The 17,832-nt window shown below is 41.2% G+C and overlaps 1 protein-coding gene across 1 annotated transcript in view; it reads right to left on the bottom strand.

The window, feature by feature from the left end:
* Positions 1-8,804: 8,804 nt before the first annotated feature.
* The window catches only part of COXFA4L2 (cytochrome c oxidase hypoxia associated subunit FA4L2), a 60,339-nt gene continuing 51,311 nt past the window's right edge, over positions 8,805-17,832 (bottom strand). Inside the window, exons 3-4 of the mRNA XM_026713760.2 lie at positions 11,001-11,055; positions 8,805-10,709 (exon numbers count right to left, since the gene is read on the bottom strand). Of these exons, the coding sequence (XP_026569545.1) occupies positions 10,653-10,709; positions 11,001-11,055 (112 nt within the window). The 3' untranslated portion in view covers positions 8,805-10,652. The remainder of the gene's footprint in view (positions 10,710-11,000; positions 11,056-17,832) is intronic.

Raw genomic sequence — 17,832 nt, 5'->3', positions numbered from 1 at the left:
AGTCAACCTTGAGCTGGTCAGGATTGAACTGCTGGCAGTCAGCAGAATTAGTCTGCCATACTGCATTCTAATTACTGAGCCACCACAGCTCATTTTATAATATTGCTGATCATTCCTCATCTGTAACCTTAAGAGTGGAGCTTCTGCTTCCAGAGGTGAAATCTATTCTGCCTTATATATAAATAAAAGCCAGTGGATTTAGGATCTGTTTTAATGATTACCATCTGATGTATGTTACAGTACATCTTGATATTTGCAGCTGGATTCTGAGCCTGGCTTCACCTGTGATCACACATACCTTGAATATAATGCAGCTGTCTGCCTTCTCTTGCAGAAAAGTGGGCAACCCATTTTATAATGCAGACGCCGGTCACTTCAAATTCACAATTTCAGAATCTTCTTCAGATCCATGTGATACGATAGCTATCACTGGTTGAGTGTCCATTAGCGATCGTGGTTGAGAATGAAGAAATGGGAAATGTTTATTTCCCTGCATTCTGACTCAGATTAAACTACAACAGCTTTTTCTTTCCAAGTTTGCCATAGCAGCTTGGGATACTCAGCTAGTAAAGATGTGAGTTTCAAAGCCATTAGGGCTGAAGGTACATATGAAAATCTTGCTTTCTCAGCTGTTCAGTAGCAAAATTGCTAAAGAAATGGGAGAGTGTAGGCTGATATATATGTAACACCAACCTGACCTCCATTGTACCATCCCTGCCCCAATCCTCGATGACATTAGGGCAGAGTCCTCCCCACCTCAGCTCAGAAATTCATTATCTGTGTAATGGTCAATTTAGCACTGCAAGAGCTCATCATGACAGCCCCCATCCATATTCAAGCCCCCAGGAAATTGAAAACGCATGTACACTTGGAAGCACAAAAACAAAGAAGGAATATTGATCCCTTATTCAACACAGCTACCCAAAACAAACAACCGCTGATTCCATCTCTTTGAACTCCACGCTGCGCTTACTTTTGATTTCCTAGGTTTAACCTGTAAATCCCACTGAGCTTTAACAAAAGAGCCTCAGCCAGCTGAAATGCAACCTTTAGTTTTTAATTAGAAATGCAAACAATCTTGCGAAGAAGTGTTAACATTTAAATGGCTAGCACGGTGTAAGAAACCTCCATTTAAAGAAAAATCAGTTCCAGATTTATTATTTTTCTCATCCTTTGACTTCTCCTGTGTTAAACCTGTCAGATACGGAAGTAAAATTTGAAAGCCTTGTTATCACCTTTTTGACCTGTCAGAAGAAGGCTGTCAAGCAGCTTGGCATGTTGACAGATGACATAATCACTCCCTCTCTAAAAAATATCCCAGAGCTGTAGAACATAAGATTCCCATTCTGCTCCATCACTGCTTACCATTAGTACCAATATGATCCATTTCCGTTAAAGGAATAAAGTAAACAAGAATATGTTTAATATTGCTTATATCACAATGGAGAAGATCCATTTTTTGCCAATTCAGTAAAAGTTAAATAATAATAATAATAATTATTATTATTATCATTATTGAAGGAGGGGCAGGTTGCATAGCTAAGCAAACACAACGCATTGCAAAGAACTAAATGAGTTATGCAATGTGGGTACTTTCTAAAAATATTAGCAAGCCAGGATTGATGGTCAAGATATCAAGGGAAAGGATATATTACATAAAACATAGCAACAGCCATGGAACTAATAGTATACCCGATTAAAAGTACGGCAAGTTCTCTGCTCTATCCTAACAGCTGATAGGGGTTGCAAAGCTTGCTTCTAAAGCTGCTCACCATGGTGGCATTTTTGTTTTTTTTGCGGCTATTGATCTAGGAAATGTAGCTCTTAACTATGCTTATCTTAATTGGCAATATAGAATGGATTAGGAAGTCTAGCAAATATCTTGATTCTTGGGCAAAACTGACTTCATGAACCACCAATGGGGAAGCAGAGTTTCAGAGTTAGAAGATGTAGATCACTGTCCACATGATGATGATGATGAATTGCATTTCCTAAGACTGCGATCTGGAAAACTTTGCATTAGCATTGCATTAATGGTTTGCTAACTATAAAAGGGAATTCAGGTCTCCTTTTGTCTTTCCTCTTGACTCAGTAGTTTTCATTTTACAAAGCCATTCAGAAATCTCTAGAGCAATAGATAGGTTTAGAAATGCAGCGACCTAAGACATCAACTATCAAATATATCCTTTTCTTAATGGAAACCGAAACAAAAAATTGCAAGGCAGTGTTGTGTTGTTCAGGATTCTAGCAATCCAGCCAGACCTAAACTTCATTCTACCTCCTCTTATACACTTTTTCATATTAATCTCCCAGCAATATTCTGCAGCCATTGTATATGCTTCATTCCCACTGAGTAACTTTCAGGGATCTTCTTACAATAAGATTAGGTTGACATTCTTCTGCAGATTTTTCCAAACCTGCCCAAATCTTTATGCTGTACCTGGATAGGATGAGCAACAGTGCCTAAAGATTATCACCAGGAGAACATGTATAAAGTACTGCTATTCTTATTTAACAGCCTTACAGAAGATAAGAGAACCTCCAAAATTCTCTTGGACTTTTATCTTTTTTTTACATGCCTGGTCATTGTGGCTGGGTATGATGAGAACTGCTGTAGGGGAGGATGGTGTACCAAATGGTTCATTTTCTTAATGTGTATTTCCCTTTGCTCTGGAAACAGCCAATTTACTTCTGGACCTGCATTTTTCTCTGATGACGACCAATATTTGTGATGCCGGAATGCAAGTCCATTCCAATTTCCTCCATTCTGTAAGTAGCACAAAGGATGACTGGCTAAATTTGTTCTGTTCTTACAACTGACCTTTACTCTGCCTCATTCACGAAGGAACAAGTGGTACTTTTCCTGCAATTTAATGCAGAACAAGATTTTAAAAGGAGAAGAAACAGTGATTGGTAGCTGGAAACATTTTCCCTCCCAAGTTGGGATTCAATTTTTTTTTACTATCGGTTCTGTGGGTGTGGCTTGGTTTGGGGGATGTGGCTTGGTGGGCATGGCGGGGGAAGGATACTGTAAAATCCCCATTCCCACCCCACTCCTGGGGGAAGGATACTACAAAATCCCATTCCCTCCCCATCCCACTAACCTGCTTCCAGGGCAACCAAAGAAGACCCAGCCAATCAGTTGGGACTCGGGAGGCAGGGAATAGATGGGGGCGGGGCCAGTCAGAGGTGGTATTTGCCGGTTCTCCAAACTGCTCAAAATTTCCACTACCGGTTCTCCAGAACTGGTCAGAACCTGCTGAATACCGCCTCTGCTCCCAACCCTGTTCCCAGTCTTACCTGCTAGGCTGTGGGGAGAAAAGTTAGTTGCTCCCCCTAATGGCATTGAGCTGGAAGGAGACAAGTTTTGACCGATGGCCAGAACCATGGGTTTAGCTATTTGTCAGAACCTGATTCTTAGAAAGAGAGGGGTGGGTGTGTTTCTGCTTCACTTGCTCTCACCAGCCTGCCTCTCTCTCGGGTTCTTCTTCTCTCATCGTTCACTCTCTCTTGCTCTGCCTCTCATACTATTATTTGCCTATGGAAATCCCCATGCTGCTTTGCTGGCTGCCTAAACATTCCTGCTGCCTGGACCAAAATAGTAATGGAGGGAAGTTGACAGTAACACAAGGGGAAGGAAGGGCTTGCAGTGGCTAAAGGCAGCCAATGTGATTTGGGCGCCTCCCAGTGGGTCTAGAACAACTCGCCATGGCTGACTCGCCCTGATCAACTTGCCCGGGGCAACTCGCTGTGCCCAGGGTTAATTTGGTAACATGGTTCAGTTAACCATGAACCCGCATTTGGTATGAAGATAGCTGTTTGCTGGAGCAGATGGAGAAGAAATAGTTCTGTTCTGCAGCTTTATTTATACTGAAGTGCAGGAAATTCCTTCATAGACTATTATGTTTCCCTTCTAGATACAAATACATATCTTCAAACACATGTACCTAAAGACCAGTTCTTTTGCCATTATAGACTGATCTACTTACCAGAAAATCAGGATCTTACTGTTCTAGACATACAGAAACTTACTCAATGTCTGAGCTAGAACACATCACCTTTTCCAGTGGTGGGATTCAATTTTTTTTAATATCGGTTCTGTGGGCGTGGCTTGGTGAGCTTGGCTTGGTGGGTGTGGCTTGGTGGGCATGGCAGGGGATAAAATCTCCATTCCCACCCCACTCCAGGGGAAAGAAAGTTACTGCAAAATCCCCATTCCCTCCCCACCCCACCAACCTGCTTTCCAGCTCCGTTCTCCTGTGCAGGGCAACAAAAGAAGACCCAGCCGATCAGCTGGGACTCGGGAGGCAGAGAATAGATGGGGGCGGGGCCAGTCAGAGGTGGGATTTGGCAGTTCTCTGAATTACTCAAAATTCCCGGTTCTCCAGAACTGGTCAGAACCTGCTGAATACCACCTCTGACCTTTCCCCTCTCAGAAATGCAGAGGTGTCCCATCATATGGAAGAAGAGCAAGGAAGGCCAGCAAGGAAGGCCTCTAGGAAAGAAGTTGGGCTGCATTTATGACCCACAAGTGAGTTGTTGTCGTTAAGGAGGAAGAGGGAAATTAATGAGAAAAATGGAGATGAGGGCTGCCCTCCAGGAGCACTTGAGTTTTCCTCTTTGCCTTTGTCTAATGTTAATCGAAACAGGAGACTGCATAGAAATGTAATTGTATCATTCTCCTGATAATTTTCTTTTTTTCTGGAGCCTAGTCAAAGGTTGAGAGAGGGGGTGGGCGGGAAATCAAGGAAAACTTGCCCAGCCCCATATGTGTGGATGGTTCAGTATCCAACTTCATTCTTTCTCTACTTGGCCTGAGGCCTAGATGCTTTTCAGAGCCTTTCTGATGCTGCCATCGCTTAAACCAGCAACAAACTCTATTAGCTGCTGCTGCAAATTGGATTTGTTCAACGCGATTGGATTTTGCTTTCGGCGTGTGTGGCTTAGGTTGGGGGCGCGGGCGGGAGGAAGAGAGTGGGAGGGCAATCATTAATAATAGTGAATGATGCATTTCTCTCCTGAGTCCAAGCAGAACCGTCATCTGTTTCTATAGGGTGGCAGGAAACTAAAGATTTAAGGGAGTAGCAGAAGACAACACTTGCCACTTTTTCACTGTAGATTTGTTAGATGGGGGAGGTGTCATCCACCCCCTCTCCTTCTTGCTTTTAGAGCTAAAAAGACAACAGCTATAGGAAATGTGACCTATCTTGGGAAGGAGGGGCATCAGTTGTAATAATTGTAAAACAGGAGTACAAAACAAGCGTGCACTCTAATGTTACAGTTGTGTAGCTGATTATTGGCACTATATTTACATATATAGTTAAATCCCAACCCTGCTAAGCTGCCAGGTGGAAGTCATGTCTTTTTCTATGCAATTTTTAAAAAAATTGCTTATACAGCCATGGCAATTTCTTTATTCACTGGTCCTTCATGTGTGTGCGTGTGCATTTGTGCACCTCCTGGCAACCGATGAATTAGTCCCTGCAACTTTCTTGGCAAGATTTTGGAAGTGGTTTGCCGTTGCATACTTCCCAGGATGGTGAGAAGTGGCTGGCTTAAGATCCCCCAGCTGGTTTTGTACCAAAGGTGGAACTAGAGCTCACTGTCTCCCAGCCTCAACTGCTAGTTTGTTCCCAAAGGCAGGAATAAGAATGAACAATGAATTGGAGAATTGTAGGGCTGTTAAAAAGAAAGGCCAGGTTTACATTACTTGGCAGACTTCAGCATGAAAATAGCACATCTAGGCAATTGGCATATTACAGATTTGCAGAATAATAATGAAAAGATTATGAGCAGCTGTAATAAACTATGTATATGGCTTAGACACCAACCATGGCTTGTTGTACTAACTGTGGTTAGACAAAATGAAACGGAGCCTCAGGTCTGGATTCAGATCACCGCTTAGGTCAGAGGTCTCCAAACTTGGCCAATTTAAGACTTGTGGACTTCAACTCCCAGAATTCTGGGAATTGAAGTCCACAAGTCTTAAAATGGCCAAGTATGGGGGACCCCTGGTTTATGTTGATTTGAGGTGTGTCAGTTCCGAGTCTCAGCAGGTTTAAATAATTTATTCTGTGTAGGAGCAGAGGCATCATTTCTTTTTCTCTGCAAGGAGATTATCTTGGTGTGAGGTATGACAGAAGGCATGTAAGGCTGAGGTGAAGCAGGGGATAAAACCAACTGCAGTTTTTCCTTGCGGTACTGTAATTCTTAATCACTTCATGTCCTGTAATAGTATAGAATTAAAGGAAATCTGTGAAAGAAAGCCTGCGTTGAACTGAGGGCTGACAGGGTAGGAGAAAGGTAAAGACTCCCTTTAGCGGAAACTCAGCTCATGGCAGCTTCACAGATTTTCTTGGGCAGTGTCTTCTTCCAAGATGTTTTGTCTTCCAGAACAGAGGTCTCCAACCTTGGCTACTTTTAGACTTGTGGACTGCAACTTTTGAAGTTGAAGTCCACAAGTCTTAAAGTGGCTAAGGTTGGAGACCCCCGTTCTAGAAAGATATCCTGGTGGCCTCCTATCCAAGTACAAATCTGGTCTGACCTTGCTTAATTTTGGGAAACCAACCACTCTGACCAATTAACTGCAGGATGCCTGAATGCATCTTGACTATGGCCTAAAACAGGGGTCTCCAACCTTAGCAACCTTAAGACTTGTGGACTTCAACTCCCAGAATTCCTCAGCCAGCAAAGCTGGCTGAGGAATTTTGGGAGTTGAAGTCCACAAGTCTTAAGGTTGCCAAGGTTGGAGACCCCTGGCCTAAAAGACAGTGAAGGAACAGATGATATAGCTACCATGGGCTCCACAGGCATGGAGGTTTCCAGCCAGCCCTTTGGTCTTTAAAAAGAAATGTATGCGACAGAGACCAACCCAGAGAGTTCCAATATATAGAAGTGGAGCCACAGGTGAAGAAGGCTGTAGATAAGTGGTCAACCTTTCCATTTAACTGTCAGATGGGTGGTATTATCCACTCCTCCTCCTCCTCCTCCTCCTTTTCTTTCAACTAAAAAGACCACATTCTGCTGCTGTCCAGATTTTTGCAGGCCAGATCTGACAGTTTTCCTGCTGATACAACATGCTGGCATTTATCTGGCCCCCAAACAGTGCCTGGTGCTTTTTTTTCCCTGCTGCTGCTGCTGTTTCCCCAAATCACAGGTTAAATCTTCAAGCCCCAAAGTAGATGCTGGTGCTTTAATCAAAGATTAAAGTTGAAATTTTGGAGCAAAAATTTGCTTTAGGGCCACCGAGCTATGCTTACGATCCTAGATCTCGAAATGAAAGAAGCTAAAGAATCCAGAGAACCCCAGTAATGTAGAAAGTTGGGGATGGGGTTCCTTGATGCTAATTATTATTATTATTATTTATTTTAAAAGAGTTGCAACAAGGATGAAATCCTATTGGGACTGAAGCAGCTGCGCCAGAGGCAGATTTCTGACAATGTTTTCATGTTGTATTATTTTCTGATCCAAGTTACCCTTTCTCATGCAGTTAATTTTGCACATGAGGATGGGGGAGTGGTGGGGGAAAAAGGCTTTTGTGCCTATGTTTCTGACACCCAGTAGGCAAAGAACAGCTCTGAAAGAATGATTCTGGTAATTTTTTTCAGAACTGATAGTTTCCATCAGAAAACTGTGGGGTGAAGAAAGTGTACAGTGTTCCTCCCAAAGTGGAAATGAAAATGGGGAGTCTTCCCCTACTGCTTTTTTAAAAGAGAAAGAAACAAGGAGCAATCTAATAGCAGGTGCCTTGTTGTTGATCCTGTAACAATAGACCACCTCTCCTGAATGGCAGAGGGAGTAAGTGACCACGTTCTCTACTGCTGCAAGCCCCAGAGAAAAGGAAGAGGAGGAGAAGGAAGTGAGTGGGGGAGAGGGCAGGGCCTTGGGGCTAAATTCTGAATAGCTTTTGGGATCAGCACAGTACAGGTAGTTACGAGCAGAATTGGGACCAAAATGTCTGTTGTTAAATAAGACGAATCATGCCAGATTTTACAACCTTTTGGCCATAGCTTCAAATCACTGCAGTTATTAGGTGAATTGTGTGGTCATTAAGCAAATCCAGCTTCTTCCATGGACTGCTTGTTGGAAGCTCCCTGAGAAGGTCACAAATGGTTATCACTGAGCCACAGTGGCACAGTGGTTAGAGCGCAATACTGCAGGTTACTTCTGCTGACTGCCAGCTGCCTGCAGTTTGGCAGTTCAAATCTCAACAGGCTCAAGGTTTGACTCAGCCTTCCCACCCTTCCAAGGTGGGTAAAATGAGGACCCAAATTATTGGAGGCAAATATGCTGACTCTGTAAGCCACTGTAAAGCACTATAAAGCGGTATATAAGTCTAACTGCTATTGCTGTCACAGGACTCTGGGATGCTGCAACCGTTGTGCCTACATGCCATCTGCCAAGCTCCTGGATTTCAATCACGTGACTGTGGGGATGATGCGGTGGTTGTAAGGATCGGGTTGTAAGTCACTTTTTTCAGTGCTGTTATAATTCTGAATGGTTTTAAGACCTACTTGTGGCCTGTTTGTTGGTCTATCTCTAGCCTGTGTTTATGTTTTGTGGTTGGGGCCAAAGAACCCACACAGGGAAGACACAACTTTCCCAGAGGTGAAGATAGTTTGAAAGAAAATCATGCGATTATTATTATGACTCTTATCCCAGTGACACTGGGTGGTTACGGTCTGCATATCTCCACCTCATGTTGCTTCTGAGGAAATGGTCTTACAGGTTTTTTTTGTGAGACAAGAGCATGAGACAAAAGTGAGCTAGCTGGCGTATATGTCTGTTAACAGATGCGATACTCTCTCAAACCACTTTCAACTCTTATTGAAGCAATTTAGCAGTGTGCAAAATGTTTATATATATATATATATATATATATATAAAGAAATGCATGAGTAATTTGGATACCTTCACAATACGACCATACTCATGGCAGAGGATACAATTTATGCTGAACTGCAGGCAGTCCTTGACTTACGACCACAATTGAGACCAGAATTTATGTTGCCAAGTGAGAAATTTGTAAAGTGAGTTTTGCCCTGTTTCACGACTTTTCTTACCACATTTGTTAAGTGAATCACTGCAGTTCTTCAATTAGGAACATGGTTGCTAAGTGAATCGGGCTTTCCCCATTGACTTTGCTTGTCAGAAGGTCGCAAAATAGGATCAGGTGACCTTGGGATGCTGCAACCGTCATAAATATGAACTAGTTTTCAAGCATCTGAATGTAAATCACATGACCATGGGGAAGGTGCCACAGTTGTAAGTGTGAAAAATGGACGTAAGTCACTTTTTTCAGTGCTGTTGTAATGTTGAATGCTCACTAAGTGAACTGTTGTAAGTCGACAACTGCCTGTATTCCAAGTTGTGGACAAGAAAGCAAATGGGGTGATACAAGAGCATTGGATAAAAACATACTCCCAATGAGGCCCAGGTAGATTCTGTGAAAATGTGATACTTTTGCAGACTAATCTGGATCAGGAGTCTCCAACCTTGGCAACTTTTAAGACTTGTGGACTTCAATTTCCAGAATTCCTCAGCCAGCAAAGCTGGGAGTTGAAGTCCACAAGTTTTAAACTTGCCAGGTTTGAAGACCCTTGCTCTAGGTCAATGATGGCGAATCTATGGAAACACACGTAAAGAGTGACACACCATGTTTTGGGTGAAACATTTGACAATATTCTTGAAAGCACACCCAATTCTTGCACAAATTTTGGAGGCAGTGTGAGAATAGGGTGTGTTCTTATGTGGCCTCTGGATCCTCTAGAAGTTACATGACAGGGCTGTGGACTTCTGCAGTCTCTGGAGCCTCTGAAAATCATACAAGGATGGACACACTTTTGTGGTTTTGGGAGGCTGCAGAAGCTGTGGAAGAGCCTTCTCCCAAGGCGCTTCAAGAATGAAGGCCTTGGGCGATCCAGACCTGCCACAAGGGCCTGTCACAGAAAAAGAACACCACCTGAGGGTAAGTGTGCAGCAGATTCTGGGAATCACACACATGATTGGATTCTCTCTGTGTGTGTATGTGTGTGTATGTATTGTTTCTCTTTTGTTTGGCTAGAGAGTCAAATTAGGCATTTTTCAAATGTTGGACAAACGAAGCCCAAAAGGTTCTCCATCACTGATCTAGGTGCTGGGACTGTCTTGTCTCTGTGTGGGAATGGTAAAATTAAGCATGGGAGGCAGGAAATGCCACACACATCAAGGTCAAGGATTTTTGCAGGAAGGGAAGGAAAATACTGAACCAAGGACTTTGCACAAATGGGATCAAAAAGAATGTGCTTTGTGTCACTTTGTCTCTTCCTCTCTCCCCCAACCCTCCTTTTTTTAAAAATAAACAAGATGTTTATCAGCTCAATATTTAGGGGCATTTCCCAGAGGTAGAATGGGTCAGTGCGTACTTTTGATTCTGTTGGATGGGCTGTAGATGTTGATTGGTGACCTTTGCGGTTTACACACCAGCAAATGGCAGAGGCAGGGAAGAACAGCTGCAAAATTATCTTGGCTGAGGCAGAAGCTTCATCGAGAACCCTTGAAAGGCTGAAATGGTCTGCCTGGGAAGAGGGCAGAAGATGCGGCTGTGCCAATGACAAGTCCAGTAACTTTCCTTCAACATGGCAGGAGTGAGGAACTGACTCCGTGTGACACGTTCAGCAGTCTGGGCGATCCTCCTTCAGGTCTTTGGAGTCCACAGACGTGGCAAATAACTAGGGAAGAAGGCATTATCGATGAACAACACTTCCTTTTCTGCACCTTGATCAGGTTACTGTGGTATGAGGCAATGAGTATTTTTCCTTAAAATGCAATCCCTAAATCAGTGTTTCCACCGGCAACTTGAAGTTCACACATGTTCAAGATGCAGGGTTGAAAACCACGGCCTTAAATCCTCACATTCCCAGCTCTTCCTTTCTATATCTGCCAAGGTTTTTCCAGGATTAACTATTGGACTATATTTTTCATTAGTTCTACAAGGTACCCACAGGTAGTCCTGCACCTACCTCGTGCTGGTCACTAAGACCCCGATTATTCCACGATTCTTGGTTTTTCTCCCAACTGGAAAAAAAAAACAAAAAAACAAAATGAAGTTTATACATAATGAGCGTGTCATCTGGAATTTGCAACTGAGCTGCTCCTTGGTCTGCTGCTTGTAATGTGCACTAGGACCGTTTTTATCCCCATAGCCTGTTTTGGGGAATTCTCTTGTAAGATATCATGATCAGAAAGACCATTAGGGGATCTGCGCTCACCAACCCACCCACGTGTTATAGTTTGAATTCATGTTGGTACTTTAAGCATTAATAAAATGGGACACTAGTGTGGACAAAATGGGTGTCATATAGCGACAAGCAATGGAATGAGACCAAGCAGACAATTATAATCCTCACCCAGTCACCATTTCTTACTGCAATTTACATCCTAGTCTTGTGAAGATAAAACATCACCCTTTGTTTTGTGAGCTGCTTCGGGGAGCGGGGGGAGTATAAATGTATTAATACGTTATAAAAAAGGCTCACCACCATGAGCCCCTCTAGTTCAAATCATCCACTTTTAAAGGGAAAGAATAGTTTAGGTAAAACCCACAAATATTCTTCTGCTACTTTAAAATTAGCAAATTTGAAATAGCCTAATTTTTACAGGCAATGGTCTGCTTTATTAGTTTTATGGATTATTATCCTGAGACAAGAGATATACTATACTGCCCATTCTTACAGAGACTGGGACATAAATTGGATTTTAGGGGGAAATAATGTTTTTATTGTAAGGTTTTAAAAGCTTCCTGCTATTTTAATTCGGTTGGGTTGTGGGTTTTTTTTTCCAGATTTTGAACTAATTGTTTTATATAAAAAAAAACATTTTACGTAAGCCATCCCAGAATGATAGAAAACAGGGAATAATGAAATAAACACATTTTTAAAACCTTGTACAATAATTAAGCCAAAACAATTATGAAAGTTACATCCGCTGCTGGCACTGTTCATTTTATGCAAAGCTGGGTTGTCTGGTTGCTCTTCCAAGATTACTCCCTTTGTTTCTAAAACAAGTAGTGGGCAAATATAAGAGGTAAGATGACAGCCATCAACCGAAAGATAAAATAGCCTTTTCTCTTTGACCCATGCTGGCTGAGCATTATGGGAGTTGAATCCAATGAATTGGGATGTTGGGTTAAAGTTTGATAGGCTCCAAGAATAAACTTCAGGCCCACACAATTTTGCACACCTTAATTATTTCCCCCCTCGAGAATAGCTCTGAGAAACGGGATATAATAACTTAAACTGATAAACATTCGTTTTATCTCTGAACCTATATGAAATTCACTTAACTATGTCTTATTCTAGCCACCCAATTTCAAATCATGGATTCTGAATCTAGCTGGCTGGCTTGAATAAAATGCAATTAAGATTAACTAGTGCCTCTCGGCAAGATGATAAATGGTGGTTAATTGAAAACAGACAGACTCTCTGAATTGGTTTGTGGTAAAAAATATGACCTTGTTTCTGCTGCAATTCGCAGAATATGACTGTGTATCTGTGTGTCTGTATGTGAATGGAGAGTGTATACTGGATAATGTTGTATGTGTATTTGCAACCTTCTTCTCCAGCCAGTCTGCCACATGGAGCCCACGATCATAAAAGGTTTGAGCATGGACACATCCGTGTGGTTTTCTTCAAAAGAATATATGAAATTGGTTTGCTGTTGTCTCCTTGCAGGATGGTTTTAGGATTTTCCAGTCTAGGTTACAGTCCTGGTCATTTTACATCAAGGATTCACCAGCTCTAAGCCTGCTTAGCACTTTGAGATCAGCTAGCAGTAATTTAATTCAGCTATTTTGAGACAAAAGGGCATGAATTTGTCCGCATCCTCATTTGGCCCGAGGAGTCTCATGAAAAACTTTTCAATGTCAGATTGTAAAATGGCTGCTGTCAAGGAGAGTTGCCATATATAAATGCTGCTTGCTGGACCCTGAGTTTTCCTGGATTTGCCTGCTACTCTACTTGGTATAACACCATGTTTAACTTAGGGTCCTGAGTAGATTTTGAGTCAGTTACTTCATTTCCAGAATGAAGGAAGGCAGAACCTCAGCTCTACCTGAAATCTAGCTGTTTCCTGGAAGATCTTCCTTCCAGGCCAGTCATGTTTCCAGATAGTCAGGAGTGAGGCAAAGATACTTTATACCTATTCAGAAGTGTGATTTTTTTTCCTGTGAGGGGAAAGTGTGGACTGGCAAGCCTCATGATCATGTTCACATATCTCAGTATCTTTTTTTTTCTAATTGGCTGAAGGTCAGACCATCTCCCAAGTAGATGGCATAAGATCATCTCTGGGTTGGGCCCAAGCCCTGTTACCCTCCGCTAGCTAACCTTCCTTCCTTTGCACCCCCTTTCTTGACAAGCACAGAAACATAAAGCACTTGCGCTGACTTCCTCCATGTTTTTCAGTGGATGACAAAGGATACCCTGAAGGCTTTGGGAGGGAGGCTTATAGTCACATTCTTCATCCCAGTTTGAAAGCACGATGCATAATAAGTCACTGTATAGATTATTGCAGTGCTCATCTGTGAGAGCCAAAAATCAGGAGCAGGGTGGTAGCCCCCTTTCAGACTAGCAAATGTGATTAAAATGCATGAAGCTTGTACATTTAATAAAGTTTGTTTGTCTGAAAAGGTCCTACTGCACTCCTGCATAGGTTATAGCTGTGCAATATGATTGCCGTAGATTAGAGTGGGCTGCACGTGAAATTGTGGGAATATTTTATTCCTCGCCAAATTTGTTTCTGAGCTGGGATCAAGAAAATAGGCAATTGCATGAATTAAGTTCCTTATTTTTCATCCAAGAGCAGCAAGCTGTTAGATGGGCAGCTGCAGAGACCCTCTCTATCCAGCACAGATTATATATATTATAATCTTCCCCTCCTATAAAATACCATTCCTTACATATTCACACATTTCCCTCTTCAAATAATAGAACAGAAGAGAAGAGAATACAGAATTAGAAGGGACCTTGGAAGTCTTCTAGTCTAACCCTATACTATTTCAGGAAAATGGTTGTCCATTTGTCATTCCATATAAGGAACATCATTCCATGTAAGGAAGTTCCTTCCTTGCCAGGGCTTCTTCTAAAGAGAATTCTTAAATTGTACACCTATGAATGTATACCTTCTCTCATTTTTCTGAGTAAATTTCTTTCAAGGGTTGTGAACAATAAAGTGCAAGGCAACCTACAGATCTTAAAGCAAAAAGAAATGTAGGTTATGAGCCTTGTAAAAGTATACATGCTCAAATAAAATATTCTAATGTTATACAGGTAGTCCTTGACTTTCAACAGTTCATTTAGTGACTGTCCAAAGTTGCAATGGCACTGAAAAAAGAGACATGACTATTTTTCACATTTATAGCCACTGCAGCACTGCCCTGTTTACATGATCAAAATTCAGATAGTTGGCAACCGACTCACATTTATGACAGTTGCATTGTCCCGGGGCCATGCGACCCCCTTTTGTGACCTTCTGCCAAGCAAAGTCAATGGAGAAGCCAGATTCATTTAACAACTGTGTCACTAACGTATCAACTGCAGTGATTCACTTAACAACTGAGGCAAGAAAGGGGCAAAACTTACTTAACAAGTGTCTCATTTAACAATGGAAATTTGGGGCTCAGTTGTGGTCATAAATTAAGGACTACCTGTATAAAAAATATATGGCAATAGATGAAGAAAACTAAAGCAAAGCTAGGCCAGAACCCAGTTTACGCTGATGTACATCCTTTAACCCAGGGGTGTCAAACTCGATTTCATTCAGGACCGCATCAGGGTTGTGTTAGATCTCGAAGGGCCAGGGTGGGCATGGCCAGCTCGCCATCACTCCTGTCAGGGGTGCCTGTGGTGGCCCAAGGGCTCTGTCAGTGGAAACAGGCTGCAGTGCTCCATTTCCAGCTGCCACGGCCTCCTGCCATCCTCTTCCAGTGAAAACGGAATTTGGAAGGGCCGCGTGTGGTCCTTCACTGTTTTTGAGGTGGCCCTGTGGGCCAAGTCTAAGTACCCTGTGGGCCAGATCTGGCCCACGGGCCTTAAGTTTGACAACCCTGCTTTGATCTCTCCCCACAATTTTTTAAAAAACAAAGATGTATTGTTTCAAACAAAACACATAGAGTAACTGAAAGGCACCCAAAGCTCTCTGTTCCCTGGACTTATCTTGCTGTTTCTTTTAGACAACGGGTTTTGGTGAAGCCATCCTGCTTCCCCTTCCCACTAGCAATCTCAGATATGTCAGTATGTGTTGCTGCTTTGCTGCTGACACTGGTTCCGTAGTAAGTAATGCAATGAGCTAACAAGATTATGGTTGTAAGCCACAATCTGCCAAGTCCCGTTACAATCCTTTTCCGTCAACTGTACTAACTGTACAAGCAATGTAGAGAGAGATTTTATTTTATTTTATTTTATTCTTTGCCCCAAATTACCTTTTGAAGTGTAAAAGTATTAGAAGTGAACAAGAAAACAATTGGAAAAATCATTGTCTCGAGTCACAGAAAAAAACAGGTTGTTTTTGCAGAGAAGCATTTGCAACATGGTTCAAAAGACCCTGGCAATTAGCACACTTCAGTCCTACCAGATGTTTAATGTCACTTAAACTTAATTTATTGCATAGTAGGCATGACGGGCAACTTTGCCAAAACATCCTTTTTTTTTTTAAATACAAAATCATCTTGGATGCTCTTTATTGAACTCTAATTTTTTAAAACCATTTTTGGTAAATCCTGAGCTAGTAAGAACCACCATGTTGCTTCATTTTTTAAAATAAAATTTTAAGCCTAACAGCATTTTTAACTGCAAATTTTATTTTTGACAAATAGCCCATATTTACATGTTGCAAACAAGATTATGAAATAGATATTTAAAAAGGAAAATTTGTTTATAGAACATCTCTTCTAGATTTAAATTCTTAAATCCTTGTTAGGGGTACAAACCCTGTTATTTCTAAAATTCTCTTAAAGCAGAGATAATGAAAGTGTTCTGCTTGATAGATGGAATATTTTATTCAAATTTAAACTTGTTAAAATTGCAGATTTAAATGTAATTAATAGTCTTTTTTATTTCTACAAGCAACTATTTTGTAAAGGGGGAAAACCCTGGGATATTAAATTTAATTTTATGTTTTGGATTGTCATAGGTTATAGTGTAATGATGCTATTCCCACCTCAGTGATTATATAGGCAAGAAACTATTTGGGTGTGTGGTTTCCATATAGTAGTCCTGAAAATTGCATTTTGAAAGAAATCCTTCTCCCTAAGCCCTTATAGACCTTCTGTAAACTGTATTATTTGACAGTTCTGGTGGTCCTTGTTTAGCTACTGCCTTGGACAGTGACCTTTTGTAGTTAAAACAGTAATGAAAAAGTAACTTTCCAATCATTTACCACCTTTGCAGGCCTTTAAAACATATGCCCGGCTGCAGTTTCATTTAACAGTTGCTTCACTTAATGCCTTAGTTGCTTTCCCAATTACGGTTGCTAAACAAGTACTGTCAGTACTGTATTGAATCAGGTGAGGCAATTGATTATCTCGTCTTGAAGGCAGCTTTACATGATAGATCTCCCCAGGGGAAATTCAGCATCTTAACTATTACACCACTTTATGGATTGACTCGGTCCCAGGATGTAATCATACGCTACTGAGCTTTGTGATAAGATTCTGAAAAGGTAAGGTTTTAGAACCCTGAAAGAAACAGCCCATCGTGAGATACGTACAGTAGCAAGAGTGGGAGAGATTATAGAGAGATGATTTGGTATTTGGTAAAATGATAGCAGAAATTCTGGGGAAACTAGATTGGTTGAGCCCATTGAGAATACTCTGTTGAAGAATGAATAACTGAGACAGGGAGAGTTAAGTGGAGCCCAGAAGGAGATTTCTACTATACCTGTGTGAAATTACCTACCGCACTGAAGAAACTAATGAAAAGCAAGAAACAGATTTATTTCTTGCCTGATGCTGAAAGATGTAGCTTAGTTTCTGTTGGTAGTATAAGGCCACTCTTCTTTCTAATAAATTCCCACTCCTTTCTTGTGTGATCTCATTAACCTTCTGGGGGATCTGTGAATATTTTACCTAATATCTTTCTAGGTACAGTAATAGTATATTAAGCATTTACAAACTGGATCCCTGTATGAAACTTATGAAATTGGTCCTAAATGTATGCATTAGGAAAAATATTTGATGTCACAGGAAAAGGGAGAATCTCATCTGTGTATTTACTATTTTTTAAAAAATGTATTACTGGCCTTGGTATGCTAAATGGGTTAGTAAGGTTTTCCTTTGACATAAGGAACAAATGTCTTCTTTGATCCTTTAAAATTTAAATGTTTTTGCTCTTACAAACTTTGCTGTACATGAAACATCATAAAATGTAACTCTCCAAGCCTCTCTTTTTCATCCTATGGAAATTACTAAATGTCCATAATTGATAATAAGTGACACTTCTCATTTATGATTTCTTTCTTTGTAAGATTTATATCCCATTTTTATTTTATGAACTCAATACATTTTCCACTTTTCGTTTTCTCCCCACAACAGCAACATTGTGAGCTAAGTCAGGCTGGGAGAGAATGTCCGGTTCAAAGTTGTCCAGTGTAATGGTATAATCAGAGCCTGAGAAGGATTCCCATTCTGGACATCTGGACATTCCTATTTTATTAGTCAAAAGAATAGTCTTGCTGCCAATTTATAAGTAGATTGTGGTTAAGAAGCTGGAAAAATCCCCACCTTAGCAGGATAAGAAAGAAAGTGGTTTTGGAAACTTAAAATCCTCTAGGGACAGAGTGTCAGGGTTTCAACAAATCCAG

The sequence above is a fragment of the Pseudonaja textilis genome, chromosome 2 (genome assembly GCF_049901715.1).
Source record: "Pseudonaja textilis isolate UNSWEBS1 chromosome 2, rPseTex1.2, whole genome shotgun sequence".
Taxonomy (NCBI): Eukaryota; Metazoa; Chordata; class Lepidosauria; order Squamata; family Elapidae; genus Pseudonaja; species Pseudonaja textilis.
The sequence above is the reverse complement of the archived record's forward strand: the minus strand, read 5'-3'. Positions and strand labels throughout refer to the sequence as shown.